Consider the following 15,529-nt stretch of genomic DNA (forward strand, 5'->3'; position numbering starts at 1 on the left):
TGGAAGTCCCTCCCTGCTGTTAAATTTGTGGCATCATCATCCATATAGTGCATGGTTGTGGTGTTTTCTACTGTAAGAATGACTTATCTGCTTCGAAAAAAACACTCAAAGGCACATTGTGATTTATTTGTGTCATACATTCAGTTTTATTTGTTTATTTCTGGCACTAAGTTCTAACTTTTATTTTCAGCGTCAGAATGACTTGTTTGCTCTTATTTAGATGTTACATTTTCTCTGTAAATGATCTCAGATGGTGGTTTGTAGACAAGTCAAGAGTTTCAAAGTTAAACTTGGGTTGTGCTCAAAACTGAAACAGAATACCTAAGCAAATGATATAGTCAGCCTTGTTTGGATGTGAGTTATGACTGTGCAAATTGCACAAACCTCAAGGTATGCAACAAAAAAATTACATACCTTGATTATGAGCAGCTGTGTGTTGTCAAGTTTCTTAAAGGGTCAGGTTAAAGTTTTGCATCCAGTTTCAGTATTTGTACTGGAAATGATTAGGGTTGTTCTCCTAAGGTATGCTTGCTACAGTAAAAGTAAATGGAGATTTTTCACTTTTCCCTGCTTAGTTCATGACTGGTTTGGATTTCCAGCTGTAATTCAGTCAATATAAATCATTTGTAATGATTTATATGTAAATCTTTACAAATGTAATGTGTCATGCTACAAATCATTCAACAACGAGAATACACACAAGAATTTCCTGTTGTGAATTTTCTTCTTTCTGCTGTATTATACAGCATTTTTTTTTGTTTTCTAGAATTGTGCCCTTAGTGTATGCTTTTGTTTTGTTAGTTGTTTTTTTTTTTTTGTTTGGTGTTTTGAACAAATTTCCTTTGGTTTTGGATGTTGCACAGCTGACACTTACAGCTCTGATATTAAAAAGAAAAGCACTCGTCCTTTCCCAGTTTCCTAACATATTTCTGCCTATTTCATTATTACATACCAGTCCGCCTCTGTCGGTCTCTCACTTCCTGTGTACGTTTTTATATGAGAACGACTTGACCGGGGTCAACCCAATGGCTCTGTTGTGATTCAAATCTGTTGAGTATAAACCAGGCCCCCCCTCCCCATTTTTTATTTTTTTTTGAAGGACTTTTATTTTTTTTTTTACAGACTTGATAATTAATTTTACTTGTTGCTTCTGTAGTTCATTAGAATTTAAAGTTTAGGGATCTTTCAGAAGGTGCATTTTTACCGTCATATTGCTTGAAAATGGACTCAAAACAACAGCGCCATGGTATCTAGGACAAATTATCATCCAGTACAAATTTGTTGGTGTGCCTGGATCCCCACCACTTCTCATGATGTCACCACATAAATACACTGGATTTGCTGAGCTACCTGTAAAGAATCCATCGCGACTTGTCTTCAAACTATGACACGTATTCTTTGCTTAGAAGCACACCAGATGCTGCAGGTATTGAGTTGCCAGGCTACAGTGGAGCTCAAGGCTCACCGGTGCTTTATTACATTACGGTCAGTGACACCCGGTCTAATCTGGCTTCCCCTTCAAAGAGAGAGAGCGAGCTCAGGGGGGGTTATCTCCTTTTCTAGCTGTGCTAGCTGTGAACTCCAGTAAGCTGTGTGTGTGAGCTAACTGCTTCGGGATCAGGGAAACTCGTATTAATCTATAGACCAGTGGTGATGTGTTGGCTTGGTGTCAGAGGTCAGGTGCGTGACCTTTGTTGTTGGAAAGCATTATGATAGTAGCATTGCAGTGTTAGTAATGTTTCAAATTCCTAAGAGCTACAGGAAACATCCTGAAACATTTGTTTAAAAAAATTGATTCAGCTTTTGTACAAAAATGATTAGGTCTTTAGTTATGCAATCATAGCGCAAATCTGGGGTGTACCGCAGCGGATGTTTTCTACAGACATATTAAATCTTACATGAAAGCTAACAAATCTCAGCTTTTTTTTTCAGTCAAACATTTCTTTTAATGAGGTGAACATGCAAAACTTTTTAAAAATTTTTTTTTTATAAAAGATTTGGATCTAAAATGATTTAGATTAAAATATCTGACAAAAATATTTAAAATATTGCCTACTTTATTTTAGCAAGTAAATATTAATCACAATATAATTTAGAATATTTTGTTAGACTTGACTGAATTTACTTATTATTTGAATTCTGGATATATGATATGTAGTGGTGTCAGATTAAAAGTTGCTGAATACAAACGCAGACAACACTCAGATATTTAATATGGTGTTTGTGGCTGTAAGAATCGGTTAAAAACCTGGAATTTTGTTATTGAAATGGGACATGATAAAGTTAATGAGGTGTGGATTCTTCTATGAGGCCTTGCCTTCATTCAGGCTTAAAACAGACAAGATGTCGGTGACAACTGAGCAATAATGATTTTTCTTTCATCTGAGTCGTTACTTAAATTGAATTTTCCAGAATCCACCGAAATGGCAGAAGAGACGCACTTCACAAAGAGAACCTCCTTCTGCGCGGCTGCACTGTCCGCAACACGGAGGAAGCCGTGGGCATCGTTATCTATGCAGGTCGGTCCGACCCGGCGCCGCCGGACAGAGTCACCCTCCCCTCAAGACCTGCGACCAACACGCCTCGCTTCTGTCTGTGCAGGTCACGAGACCAAGGCCATGCTCAACAACAACGGGCCGCGTTACAAGCGCAGCAAGCTGGAGAGACAGATGAATGTGGACGTGTTCTGGTGTGTCGTCATCCTGCTGGTGATGTGCCTGTTTGTTGCTGTCGGTATGTAGAACTTTGTTTCATAGGCACAAATTTCACACGTCGCCGTGGAAAACCTTTCCCCCATCAGAGGCCAGTTTATTCTTTGCTTCTTTGTTGTCATATTTAAATGTTTTTAGCTCCACAAACAAATGTTTATAAATGAAAAAGTAAATAGAAGACTTCAAATGATGATTTAGTGGTTAAAAAGAAACTTGATGTTTTTCAGCATATTTTTGAAAACTTTTTAACCACACTCATGTTTTTTAAGGGTAATGAAAAAAGTTGCTTTGGCTTATCATCCCTGTCACCTTGTTTGCTCTTAAAGTCGCAAACTGCTAGCTGGACATCACGTGTCAGGATTGTCCAGTAAGGAGCAAAATGAATACTTCCATTAAAGCTTTTATTATTAACTTTTATTTAAAAGAATCTGTTTTTTTTTTTACATATTTGTGAAAACTGTCACTATAGTGTGATGGTATGCTATGAGACAGGTAATCTGTGAAAAGATGGCGGTCCTCTAGCTCCTCCCACGGTTATTACTGCCATCTGACCAAAAACAACCAATCAGGACCAAGAGGAGGGTCTCAGCGCTGTCAATCATTCGCATGTACTCACTGCTCAATATACTAATGGTGGAGAAAAAACATACCATTAAAGGAAAACTGTTCATTCCCAGTCACCTGTTGCTATGCTAACTAGCCTTATCATTCACTGCAAGCTCTGCGATTAGGAAGAAGCTGCAGCTAGCAGAGAGGAAATGAGAGGGGGGGGAGGGCATTTACAGCACTAAGACCCGCCTCCTGGCTCTGATTGGTTGTTTCTAATTAGCACCGGGAGAAATCATAGGAGGTTTTTTTTTCCCCCTCAGAGAATATGCCTTGTACCATTTTATTACAGATATGTAATGAAATATATATATATATTATTTATTTTATGCTCTCCGTCTTTCTGCTGACCTTTGCTGTTGCTGTTCCAGGTCACGGGCTGTGGATGTTTCAGTACGGAGATAAGAGACCCGTGTTTGACGTTCTTAGTCCTGAAGGGACAAACTTAACACACTCGATGTCAATCATTTATCTCTTCCTCACCATGATCATCATCTTTCAGGTACGAAACTGGGAGGAGGGGGGCGGACAAAGACCAAGTGCAACCCTGATAACACGTGCAGGGACAAACCGTATCAGTATTTCTAAAAGATTCTCTTCCACTGTACGCAGGCAGCGCTGTAAATCAAATTGTTAGCTGAAATTATTGCAACCTCTGAGCATATGACCTCTAAATCTTTATCTCTACTTAAAAAAAAAACCTTGGTAAGCAATGAGGATGTATGTGCTTCATGCCTCACACAACCACTCTGCTGTGCAAGAGCAAGTTGGGGAGGGAAAAATTGCCACGGAGCTCTTATTGATCTGTTTGCTTGTGACCTGAATCATCGTGTCACGCCGCTCCGTGTCATAAGCAGTGGTTCGGTTTTGATCTGCGGGGTTTATGTAGAAAACGGTGAATGAAAGTCGCCGTGGCCAGTAATGTGCTTTAGCTGTGTAAACAGCGTCTGCGTTTGCCATGCGGGGGGAAAGCGTGCAAACTTAACTGCCTTCCCAGATGTTATGACTCAGTCTTCTCAGCAAAAGCGTTAATGGAAATGTCCCATCACGGCTCACGCCAACCTTTTTCTCAAACAATTGAGCAAATGCGGTTTAAAAGACTTTTTAAACAGTCTTCCTCCAAGACCATACAATACTTTTCTGTTCGTTTAAAAACTCCACAAAGCTTTTTTTTAAATATGTTTTTAAACATTTTGACATTTAAAAATATTTTTTTTTAAAGCAATGACGAGGCCTTTCTGGTCATTCTTAAAGTATTTTCTTCATTCATTCATATGTACATCAATGGCTTAAAAAAAATAGCAGATCTTTTTTTCATTTACTCTCGGTTTCCTTTCTTTTTTAAAAGTTATTGGCTGTAGAGGCCTTTATTTGACAGTGAATTGAGAAGAAAGTGGGTAATTAGAGAAGGGGGAAGACATGCAGCAGAGGTCGCCAGGCAGGGAATCAAACTTGCGACAGCCACGTTGAGAACTAAGGCCTCAATATGTGGGTTGTGCTTAACTGCAGCACCCTGTTTTCCTTTAAAAAAGATGTTACGCCAAAGTTTCAGGGCCTGGCTACAAGAATATTTATTTTACAATGAGAATATAATCTTAATATTATCATAAGATGCGATTTTACCAGATGAAACATCTTAATATTGCAAGAAAAAAGCTTTGATAAAGTTATCAAGATCTGAAGAGACCAGCTTAATCCGTGCGACTCTTCAAAATGATCTCAATTGTTTGCACAGTGATATTAATTTGATGCTGATATGTTAAAAGATTAAATATTTCTATTGAAATATCAGCTGTAAAATTTAATATGCTCAGCATTCTGCATTTTAATATTGTATTGTTTTTTATCTTTAAGTTCTCATCAACTTTTTTTGTAATATTATTTTATTCTCCTAATTAAAACAATTCAATTGTAGCTTGGCCCTAATATTCCATTATAGAACTTGGTCAAGTCTTGAAGTCACGGTTCATCTATGCTTTACACTGCGCTTGCCTACCAAGATGGCGCTTCAGTGGCACAGATCACTTCCGGCTCAGATTTGTAGGACGTGTGCATAGAAGCAGTAAAAATCAGTTGTCAAACAAGATGGCATCATTCAGTTCTGACATCATTCTGAACGATGGAAACCCAAGGAGTGGGTTAGTGGGGGAATATCGATGGCAGTATTTTAAATGTTAAGCTCTGAGAAGTGGTTCAGACTGTCTGGTCACTTGTGCGTTTTGTGCTCTGAATCCTCTGTTACTTTCCTCTCCCAGGTGCTGATACCCATCTCCCTCTTTGTGTCAATTGAAATTGTGAAGATCTGCCAAGTGTACTTCATCCATCAAGACATGGATCTGTACGACGAGGAGACAGACTCCCAGCTGCAGTGCAGGGCGCTTAATATCACCGAGGATCTGGGCCAGGTGCAATACATCTTCTCTGACAAGACGGGCACGCTGACGGAAAACAAGATGGCATTCCGGCGCTGCACAGTGGCCGGCGTGGAGTACTCGCATGACGCCAACGGTGAGTTCCACCGGCCGACGCGCAACGCTGGTTTCCCCTTTGAGGCCCTTCCTAACGGCTGGGTGTCTTTGCGCGATGCAGCTAGAAGGATCGCCATGTATCAGGAAATCGATTCCGAGGAGGAGGAGTTCATGTCCCACGGAGGCACCCTGCCCAGACGGGACAGCGTCACCAGCCATCAGAGCGGACGCAACGTGCTGCGCTCCCACAGCACCAAGTCCCACCGCAGGACGGGCAGCAGGGCCGAGGCCAAGCGGGCCAGCATCCTCTCCAAGCACACGGCCTTCAGCAGCCCCATGGTCAGCTCAGCACTCCGTTCAGCGATGTCCCGGTCCGCTCCAGTCCCCGCTAATGCTTCCCTTGTCTGTCCTGTAGGAGAAGGATGTCACCCCCGATCCTCAGCTCCTGGACAGAGTCAATGAATGCGGCAGTCAGCTGGACTTCATGCGCTTCCACCGCCAGTCCATGTCCCACCTGCCCTCTGGCCTCTCTGATGTCATAGATTTCTTCATCGCTCTCACGGTCTGTAACACCGTGGTGGTGACCTCGCCTAATCAACCCAGGCATAAGGTAAGGCATGGCGGCTCCCACAGGCCTTTGTTTGATTTTGTGATTTTTTTTTGTGTGTGTGTGTGTGTGTGTGTGTGTGTGTGTGTGTGTGTGTGTGTGTGTGTGTGTGTGTGTGTGTGTGTCCTATAGTTCTCAACTTAAAAAAAGTCAGAATTCAGTTTTTTTCAGTTTTTTCTTCTTCACATTTCTTATGGTGTATTAAATAAATACAGAATTGAAGATGGGTAACTTCTCTGAATGAAGAGCAAACATGTTTCAACCAAAAATACACTTGCAGTTTTTGTGAGTTTCATCAGTTTCTTTCAATACAAATATTGAAAGAAAGTGATTTGTAAAATTTTTCTTTTGACTGATTTTTTTTTCTTATTGTTGCCTAATTCATATTCATAATATATGAATTATCATATTCATCATTAAAATATAAATTTTTTTTAACCTAACTTTATATTATGAGTTGATGATTGATAATTTCATCATTTACTCAGTACTTGAGTCGACTTTGTACCAAATACTTTTTTTTACCTTTTCTTGGAGAAGTCAAGACCCAAGAAGGGTGAAGTCAAGTGAATGTGCGTAGCCTGTAATTTAATTTTCTAAGTTGCAATTTAATGATTGGTTCAGAAAATTGCTAATATTTGTGGCATAATTAAGTTTTTCATATTTTAGGTAGTCAAAAGAGTTGAAAGTTCTCAGTCATCCTTCCTAAGCTTCCACCTTCACCAGTCATTCTTTTCCTAAAACTTTCCAAATTAAAGCAAAAATGTCCATGTGCACGTACCTTTCACTGCCATTCTTTGATGTGCTGTGTCCAAACAAAACCGTGTATCCGAGTTTTGTTTTGCCTCGACGTGAGCCTGGGTGTGGTTGTCCTGTTCTGAGGTGACATCCTCCCCACCCATCACACAGCTTCTCCCCCTCCACCTCCTGTCCTGCCCTCTTTTGCCCCCCTATTCAACACCCAGAGGGATGGAGCTGTTGCGATTAAACTGTACAAACTGACACATTATTCATGTGAGTGCGTGTTTGCCCTTCAAGGTTATCGCTTCCAGTGAAGAAAAAATACAAGCCTTGTGCAAAACAAAATCAGCAGCTTTGATGCAGCTTCCCTCCAGCTTTCGTTTCTGCTCGTCTTTATTGTTGTGATTTGTTGTTCCCCGCGCCGGTGCGATTGTTCACATTTTATTAAGATGCCCTTGTAGCTAACCCAGCCCATTGAAGGATTTATACTTGTGTATTTGTGAGAGCCGTGACTCTTGCAGTCAGGAGACTGCGGAGTGAGTCACCCTCTGTGTTGTCGTGCAGCACCACCCCGGCATTTAGGACTGGCTGAAGGATTTTTGCCAGGAGAGGCATTTTTATCAGTGCTGGAGTGTGTAGTGATGGATTGATGCTAATTAAACAAAAAGGACAAAAATTGCTCTGAAAAAGTCCTGAATTTAACCTGCATATAAAATACCTTTAATCAATTTTCTAAAAGTTAAGAACATTTCTCGATCACATTGGTGCTGTTTAATATAATGTAAGTAATACATTGATTGAGAATGTATTGATGCCTGATTTGTTTGACTAAGTACTTCCAGGACTGGGCCTGTCATGATAGCAACTCAGAGTGGTCCCAGATAAACAATAATATTGGTTATTTCTGTGATAATTTTCAGGTGATTGAATGATAATCCAAGTGCACCCTCTCAAAGATCAATAAACTTTTATTTCTAATGAACATTTAACTATGAAAGTGGAAGACATTTTAAATATGCAGAACCCTAAAATTATTCTTTTCTGATAAGGAAGGTAAAACAGGACTGTTTGGAAATGCGTTCACTCAAGAAAAACATAGCCCCTTTGCTACTAATATATTGAATAACTAGACATGCAAGTGCAACAACATAGATTTTTTAAAATTAATTTATTATTTAGATTATTCAACCGTCAGATTACTAATTTAGCTTTCAGAAGGTCCTTGTCAATAATGACATTTCTTTGAAAAACATACTTCAGAAATGTGAACTGTGGACGCTGACATTAGTCAGTGCTGCTGCGACATGTTTTGCATTTTGGACTTGAATAGCTTTAGTGACAGTCTAACACCTTCTAGCACAACTTGAACACAACAATATTCTTTTTCAGATCATTTCTTGGAACAGAAATGAACCCCCATTGACCAAGAGAACTGACTTTTTCATCAATCACCATTTGTGGGTGTCGCTTGTGCGTCAGAATTATAGACGTACAAGAAACATGTGAATACAAAAGTTTCTGCTCATGATTTTGTATGTAAAAAAAAAAAAAAATTAATTAAATGAAAAAATCCCGGCCCAACTTTTTATTTTGAAATTGGTTCTTTTAACTTTTGTGACTCTGAATTACTTTCATACAATCTCAGTGGTACTAAAAATGAATTTGAGTTCTGTTCTTGCAGTAACAACTTCCACATTTGAGGGCTGTTGTAGTTAACATGACCTTTTTCCAACAAGTAAACAAACCATGCTTAGTGCTGCATGGTTTGTTTACTTGTTGGAAAAAGACCCAATTTCTCAGTTCCTGGCAATCCAAGCTGGATGAACTGCTACACATGGACTCCTTATGAGTACCTAAACTGGTAATAACCTTTTGTAAGTGAGTTCAGTTTCAGTATTGCAAACATCACCGTTGATTTGTTGGGTCCTTTTATTTTATCACAGGCCATTTGCTGTTGCCTTTTATTTGATCTCCTGACAGACTGTGTGGCATGGTGTTCAATTATAGGTGGTAAAATGTTGAAACAGCCCCAGCAATGCTACTCCACAGGGCAGCAGCTGTTTCCAGCCAGTGTTTACTAGCAGTCGCGTACTTTCAGGCTGACTGTACCAACCTGTTTTCCTTCAGCAAGTCTTCCTCTGCTTAGACTCCTGTCTTTCCCAAAATTAGCTCAATGTTTGCTCTCCTCGCCGATGCTCATAGTTGGGTCACATGGGTGAAAACTGCTTACGATTGACTGCCAGGAACCTTTCAGATTTTTTTTTCTATGCATGTGTGAGAATATAAAAGTGGAAAGTATTTGCCTGCTGTCAGGAACCAGCTGTTTGAGATCCTACAGTTTTGCTTTGTTAAATGTTGCAGCGACAGCTTGCTTTTATTTTAAAACCTTGAAATATTCTCCCTTTCATTTCACTTTTTTTGGTACATTTACTTGCTTTTGATGTGGCCAAGTTTTGGCTCAAACTGCATATCACTGTGTGAAAAGTTTTGGTTTATGTCTTCAACACCTATCAAGTCTAGGTTTATCGTGACTTTGTTAGTATTTGTAGGTTGCAGGGTTATAGATTTATTGTAAGTAATGTGGTTACCGTCTGCGTTAAATGAAAGGGTGTTGTTTTATTTTATGCTCTGAAATTCCGACAATTCAGAGGTGCACCAGTAGATAGTAATAATTTGGAAATAATAATGTGAGATCAACAGCCACGGGCACAACGGATAAAGCGGACCCTTAGCTTTCTCCGTCTTTACTGTCACTAGTGTATTAAAACCTTGCTTAACCTGATGGGGAGGCAAGTAAAACCTGGTGGCCCACCAGGCTTTTGATTCTTTCTCACTGTGAGAAAGCTTGAATTCATTGGGCATTTATGTCATAAAGGTCATTCAAACAAATAAAAAGATTGACTGGTCCGATCAAAGTGACTTTGATTGGGCCATTTCTACACATAAACCCGTTTTTATGTAAACCGCCCCATTTGAGCTTTGCCTATATGATCAGCAGTGCTGTCCTGTCCTTTTCACTTGTTTTTGTCCAGAATTATCATCTATTTAATTGTGTTATTAACCATTTGCCAGTGTTATTGTTGCAGTAACTATTTAGTGAATAATCTTACAAATGTACATGATTCCTCTTTGCGCCAGATAATGTTCCTGAAAAAAGTGCCCCTGTATATTCCGCATACAAAAACTGGACAGTGAAAATGTACAAGTTGAGGAGAAACATCGACACTGCTGTCTGTTGCGCTGAAACTTCTGACAGCACTTTGAGCTCTTTGGAAATAGTTCGACTCGGGCCTGGTGTCAAGTTTGGCAGGCACTGAAATGGCGCAATTTATGTCATGTCCCTAGGTCAATGAAAGCCAATTTTCAACTATAACACTGTAAACATAAGATAATACAGATAATGGATGGATGAATGGATTAACACACACCTTGCAGTTAATTTAATTTTCAGATGTTGGATTGAACAGTATTCCGATGTCCAAAAGTTTGGGATATTATTCTACAAACTAACCCTTCTCCAAAACATTCTCCCTGCCCATTAATGTTCAGGGTTGTAAAGTGATGAAGTTAAGTTGAAAGGGTTATGAACACGTAACCCTAGTACCGCAGATGTGTATTTATCCTTTAATCTTTGTTTTCAAGGTCCGAACAAAGTTTGAAATAAAGTCTCCGGTTAAGACCATCGAAGACTTCATCAAGCGCTTCACCCCCAGCCGCCTGACCTCAGGCTCTACCAGCAGCAGCTCTTCCAGTCTCAACCGCTCTTTCAACAGGGGCTGCTCCAGCTTGATCTCCTCCTCTGAGAGCACGCTAACCAAGCTGAACGAGGAGCGTCTTTCCAGCACCGTGGAGCCAGGCTTCAGCCCCATTTCACCCCGCTATGACGGAAAGCCCCCCGACAACCCCGAGAAAGAAGAGCTGCGCTACGAGGCAGAGTCGCCCGACGAGGCCGCGTTGGTCTACGCTGCCAGGGCGTACAAGTGCTCCCTGGTTGGACGCCTCCCTGACCAGGTGACGGTGGAGCTGCCTCACCTGGGGAAGCTGACGTTTGAGCTGCTGCACACGCTGGGCTTTGACTCCACCAGGAAGCGCATGTCGGTGGTGGTGAGGCACCCGCTCACCGATCAAATCACAGTCTATACCAAAGGAGCGGACTCCGTCATCATGAACCTCATCAAAACCCCTGACACAGGTAGGGAACTCAGCATGTTCAGTCATTTCAAGCTGTTTTCTGGGTTTGTGTAGTTTGAAGAGAAAGTTGGTGGCAGAGGAGGGCAATATGGACTTAAAGTGTTATCATAATATTTTGTGGTATTCCTGTGGTAACAATAAGTTTGAAGATAGGCACTATTTATTACTTTTTAGGTGACTGTAGCTGCGACTGCATGACAACAATTATAGCCTGACAAACACAGATATTGTCCTTAAAAAACATTAATTAAAAATTGATTTGTATCACTAAATTCTACACAGTAAATGTATTTAATCATACTTTCAAAGTTATTGATGCTTATTGATACACCTTCATTGAACAAACAATGGAGAAAAATAGCAACAATAATAATACAGACCATTTTCATTTAAATAAACAAATAAATCCAAATATTATAAGAAATGTATCATGATAAACACTGTGATAAATCCCCACCTGTAGTTGGAGGTAATCTCTGTTTTTGTGGTGAATTTCCATTCTGGTTTAGAGTTGTTGAGCTGGAAGGAGACCCTCCTGATCTTAAATTGTTTTGCATTTAAGATTAGTCGTGTTGTGTTGTAGAGTTTAACGAAACTCTACAACAAAATTTATGATGCCACTTGTTTGGGCAGCACAATATATCACAGTTATCGTCATTGCAGTACAATATGAACTTTGACATGCTAATGCTGTATGTAGTCATAGCAGCAGAGGCTCGCACAGGACATGGACAGACAGTTGGCAATGTTTACCAGTAATTTTGCCATTGCAAGATTTTCAAATGCCATGAATCCCACTGCTGTTGCACTTATGAAAACCTCATGACGCCTTCAAAAGCACAAAGCCTGTTGATTGTTCTTTTGGAAATAAAAGGGGCTACAGATGCAAGCCACACTTGGTATTTTTGTTTGTAAACGTGTATCATTTGTGCTACTTTACTTTGTGTTATCTTGTTGCATAAATGGTAATAAAATTCATTGACATTTGAGGTGGTAATGTGGCAAAATGTGACAAGGTTCAAGGATGTCTAAGGATGTTTTCACACCTGATAATCTGGTTGACTCAGTTCGATTTGGGAACTGAGTCAAAATTTCAACATTTGTTACATTTCCAGCTGGTGCGGTTCACTTTCACACTTAACTATGTCAAATGATGTAAACCAATTGGCAACAACTTTTCCCCTCTTCACCTGCTGTGACGCTGCACAAAGCACTACTGAAGGCAACGACACGGAAACTCCTGAAGAAGACACTGAGCGCAACTTCCTTTTTCACAAAATGCAAACGAAAATGGAGTGGCATCATATTGCTGTTGGATTTGTCTTTTGTTTCTGATAAGCAAGCTATTTGTCCCAGTACTGCGAGACTCTTACACCTGTTTTGGTTGTATTTACCAAGAATGCCCTGCGCTACAGTCACTCTCCTGCTTTTGGAGCGCTCTCCGGTCCGTTTAGCGCGATTCGAATACATGTGTGGATGCCAGAGTTCACTTCAACCACACCGAGACCTAAGTTTGTAGGCAGAGCAGTTTGCTTTTTTCAGCGCACGTCAGAGCTCAATTGCACATTCACACCTTCCCAAACAAACCAGACTTCATAGACAAACAAGCCAGAGTTTGATTAAAATGAACTAAATGGGGCTGGTGTGAATGTACCCTTAATGTTTTCACCATCCACCGAATACTCCGTATTAGCATGTCACCCCACATAACCACTCCATGTTGACTCCTCAGTTCTACATTTATTAGTTTCTCTCTCTACCAACAGTCAAATTTCTGGAGAACAAATCTACCTGAGCTTTTCAGCCGCAGCATATATGTCAGATTCTTTCTTTCTTTCTTTTATAACTAATGTAATATTTCCTCATTTCCATTCACTGAGCTTTCCTCAGAACCCCTGCCTCACACTTTGAAAACCTCTTTCGTAGAAGATCCACCTCTTACCTAAACTCTGCTCCTTTCCATGTCAACAAACAAGATCGCAGGTTATGTAAGAACTCACTTTTGAGTTTAAAAACTGCTTTCTGCTACCTTCCACAAATAAACTTCCTTTTTTCTTCATTTGCCTTGTTGCATAATCAAGGCACTCCTTTATATTCTAATGGTAAAGGCGCAACAGGTTGTTAGTATTCCAGGCACACAAAGAAACACACTTGTGTTTTCGACTAAATCTCTATACACGGTAAGGATTCTTGGAAAGGTTCAGTTCACATTAAACTCGACGTTTGCATCTGAAGTCCTGGCTTGCTATACAGCAAACTTTTTTGAAATGGAGAAACGACATGGTTATTTGTCATCATGTGGAGATTCAGCAGATAAGCCGAGTTTGAAAAAAAAACAAAAAAAATGGCGTATTGTGTTTTATTTTAGGAAACGGATCAGAGCGAACGGCAAGACAGTTGGAGGCATAGTCTTTTGCCTTACTGAGGTTTCCTCACATCCCTCCACAAAGATGCAAGTGAGACCTTAGAGTAAGCAAAACACAAAATAGACTTTTTAATGTGACAACAGAGCACACAGAAGCTGACATTTTTTCTCCACATAAATACACTTCTTCCCCCTTAAAACATTTTTTTTAAGAAATCATTGTCTGATTCCTTGTCTTTTCCCTTAGAAAATTTGCTGTTTTGTGTTAGAGAAAGATATGTAGTTTCTTTTGGAGTTTAGGAAGTGAAGGTCTTCCGGACACTGCAAACATCTTACCTATGTCCTTGTTCAGACAGTACAGCGCTCTGCAAGATGGTTTTGCAGGTAAAAATGTAGAAGAAGCACCTCAATAGTCCTTTCAGAAGCCACAAATCCTTCAACTCCATCTTGTCACAACAGAAACCTCCTTATAACTCTATTTAGCTAAGCTTATGAAAAATGGTCAAGGCTAGTATTAACCTTTCCCGTAAGACATTTTGCAGAAAGTAATGAAGAGAGAGAATAAATTGAAGTGACATTGGTTAAAAACTCTTTATCTCATTGCTTCAAATAAGATGCATACAAAATCAACGTCTTTGTAATCCACAAATACTTTTTGTTGTGTAGTTGGAGTCGGTCGGAGAGCAGAAAAGTTGAATTTAGTCAATCCTGGTTCTTTCTAAACATTATATTTTGTTTGGTTCATATTTCTCAATCTATTTAGTTTTCTCTACTGCTATTACTTTTTGTTTTTTTTCAATTTTATTTTATTAGGAGTAGTGTGCTCTGTATCATGGCTGCAAAATATGAATATAACAACACGACGATAAGTTACTTTTATCCAGAGAGCTACAACAATTTAGTGTTGATTGAATTTTATTGTCTGCTATCTTGGCTCTCAACTCTTGAGTAATGATTGTACACTTTGGCATTTTTCTTTCTATTTTTAGCTTTTATGATACATTCGTTTGTCTCTTTTTCTACTTTTCTTTCTGTCTGTGTTATTCATCCTAATAATTTAATAGAAAGTAACCTGTGCACCGCTTTTCCTTGGCCTCCTGTTAGGGAATGCCTGTAATCATTTTTCTCCTGTTCACTACTAGCAGAAAGTTTCAGCTTCAGAGATAAATGAGTGCCCAGATATGTTATCCTCCTGTCCTGAGTGCAGATAGACACTCCTATTTTGGTTTCACATGTTTTTAGACAGTCATCTCCACATTCTCTCTGATAAGGCTGGATTGTAAAATAATTACTCAACTCAACTTCCATTATGAGAAGAATGCAACTCTCTGGAATGTTTTCTGAAGGCTATGTGTTTTGTTTATCGTTTTAGGGGCATTTATGCAGTTTCTCTGTGAAATCAGCACAATGGTGAGATTTTGGCCTCATTCCTCCTCTAACAGATTTAATGGCTAATAGGTTGTGTTCATGCAGGTTGGGCTTCCCCGTAACACTGATCTGTACAGTGATAGCTTTCAGACGAGGCTGTCATTCAGTGTTGCTTTAATAACATCGCACACGGAGGCGCTGAATGTGGTCTGAAGTCCCTTGAGCCTTTAGAAATTGCAGCATGACTTGCAACGAAACTCCAGTTTCACCACTGCTGTATAGTCTTGTGTAAGAAACTGTATTACTTTCTGTAAGAATTGTGCATTAAAATGAAAATAAATATGAAAAAAAACTTGAATCTTCATATCTAGGTTGAACATGTTATCTGTTGACCTTGGTACACAGTGTTCAGACAGACTTTTCTATTTCTTTTTTTTCCACGTTATTACTGCAGAGTGTGTTTTTTGGGAGG

At 39.7% G+C, this 15,529-nt stretch overlaps 1 protein-coding gene across 2 annotated transcripts in view; it reads left to right on the forward strand.

The window, feature by feature from the left end:
* Positions 1-15,529, forward strand: part of atp10a (ATPase phospholipid transporting 10A) — a 34,995-nt gene that overhangs the window by 5,667 nt on the left and 13,799 nt on the right. For both annotated transcript variants that reach the window (XM_055019999.1, XM_055020008.1), the window contains exons 4-10: positions 2,413-2,519; positions 2,602-2,733; positions 3,689-3,819; positions 5,573-5,825; positions 5,907-6,124; positions 6,201-6,395; positions 10,776-11,325. In XM_055019999.1, the coding sequence (XP_054875974.1) occupies positions 2,413-2,519; positions 2,602-2,733; positions 3,689-3,819; positions 5,573-5,825; positions 5,907-6,124; positions 6,201-6,395; positions 10,776-11,325 (1,586 nt within the window). The remainder of the gene's footprint in view (positions 1-2,412; positions 2,520-2,601; positions 2,734-3,688; positions 3,820-5,572; positions 5,826-5,906; positions 6,125-6,200; positions 6,396-10,775; positions 11,326-15,529) is intronic.

This window comes from Poeciliopsis prolifica, unplaced genomic scaffold (assembly GCF_027474105.1).
Source record: "Poeciliopsis prolifica strain line A6 unplaced genomic scaffold, Auburn_PproV2 SCAFFOLD002, whole genome shotgun sequence".
Lineage (NCBI taxonomy): Eukaryota > Metazoa > Chordata > Actinopteri > Cyprinodontiformes > Poeciliidae > Poeciliopsis > Poeciliopsis prolifica.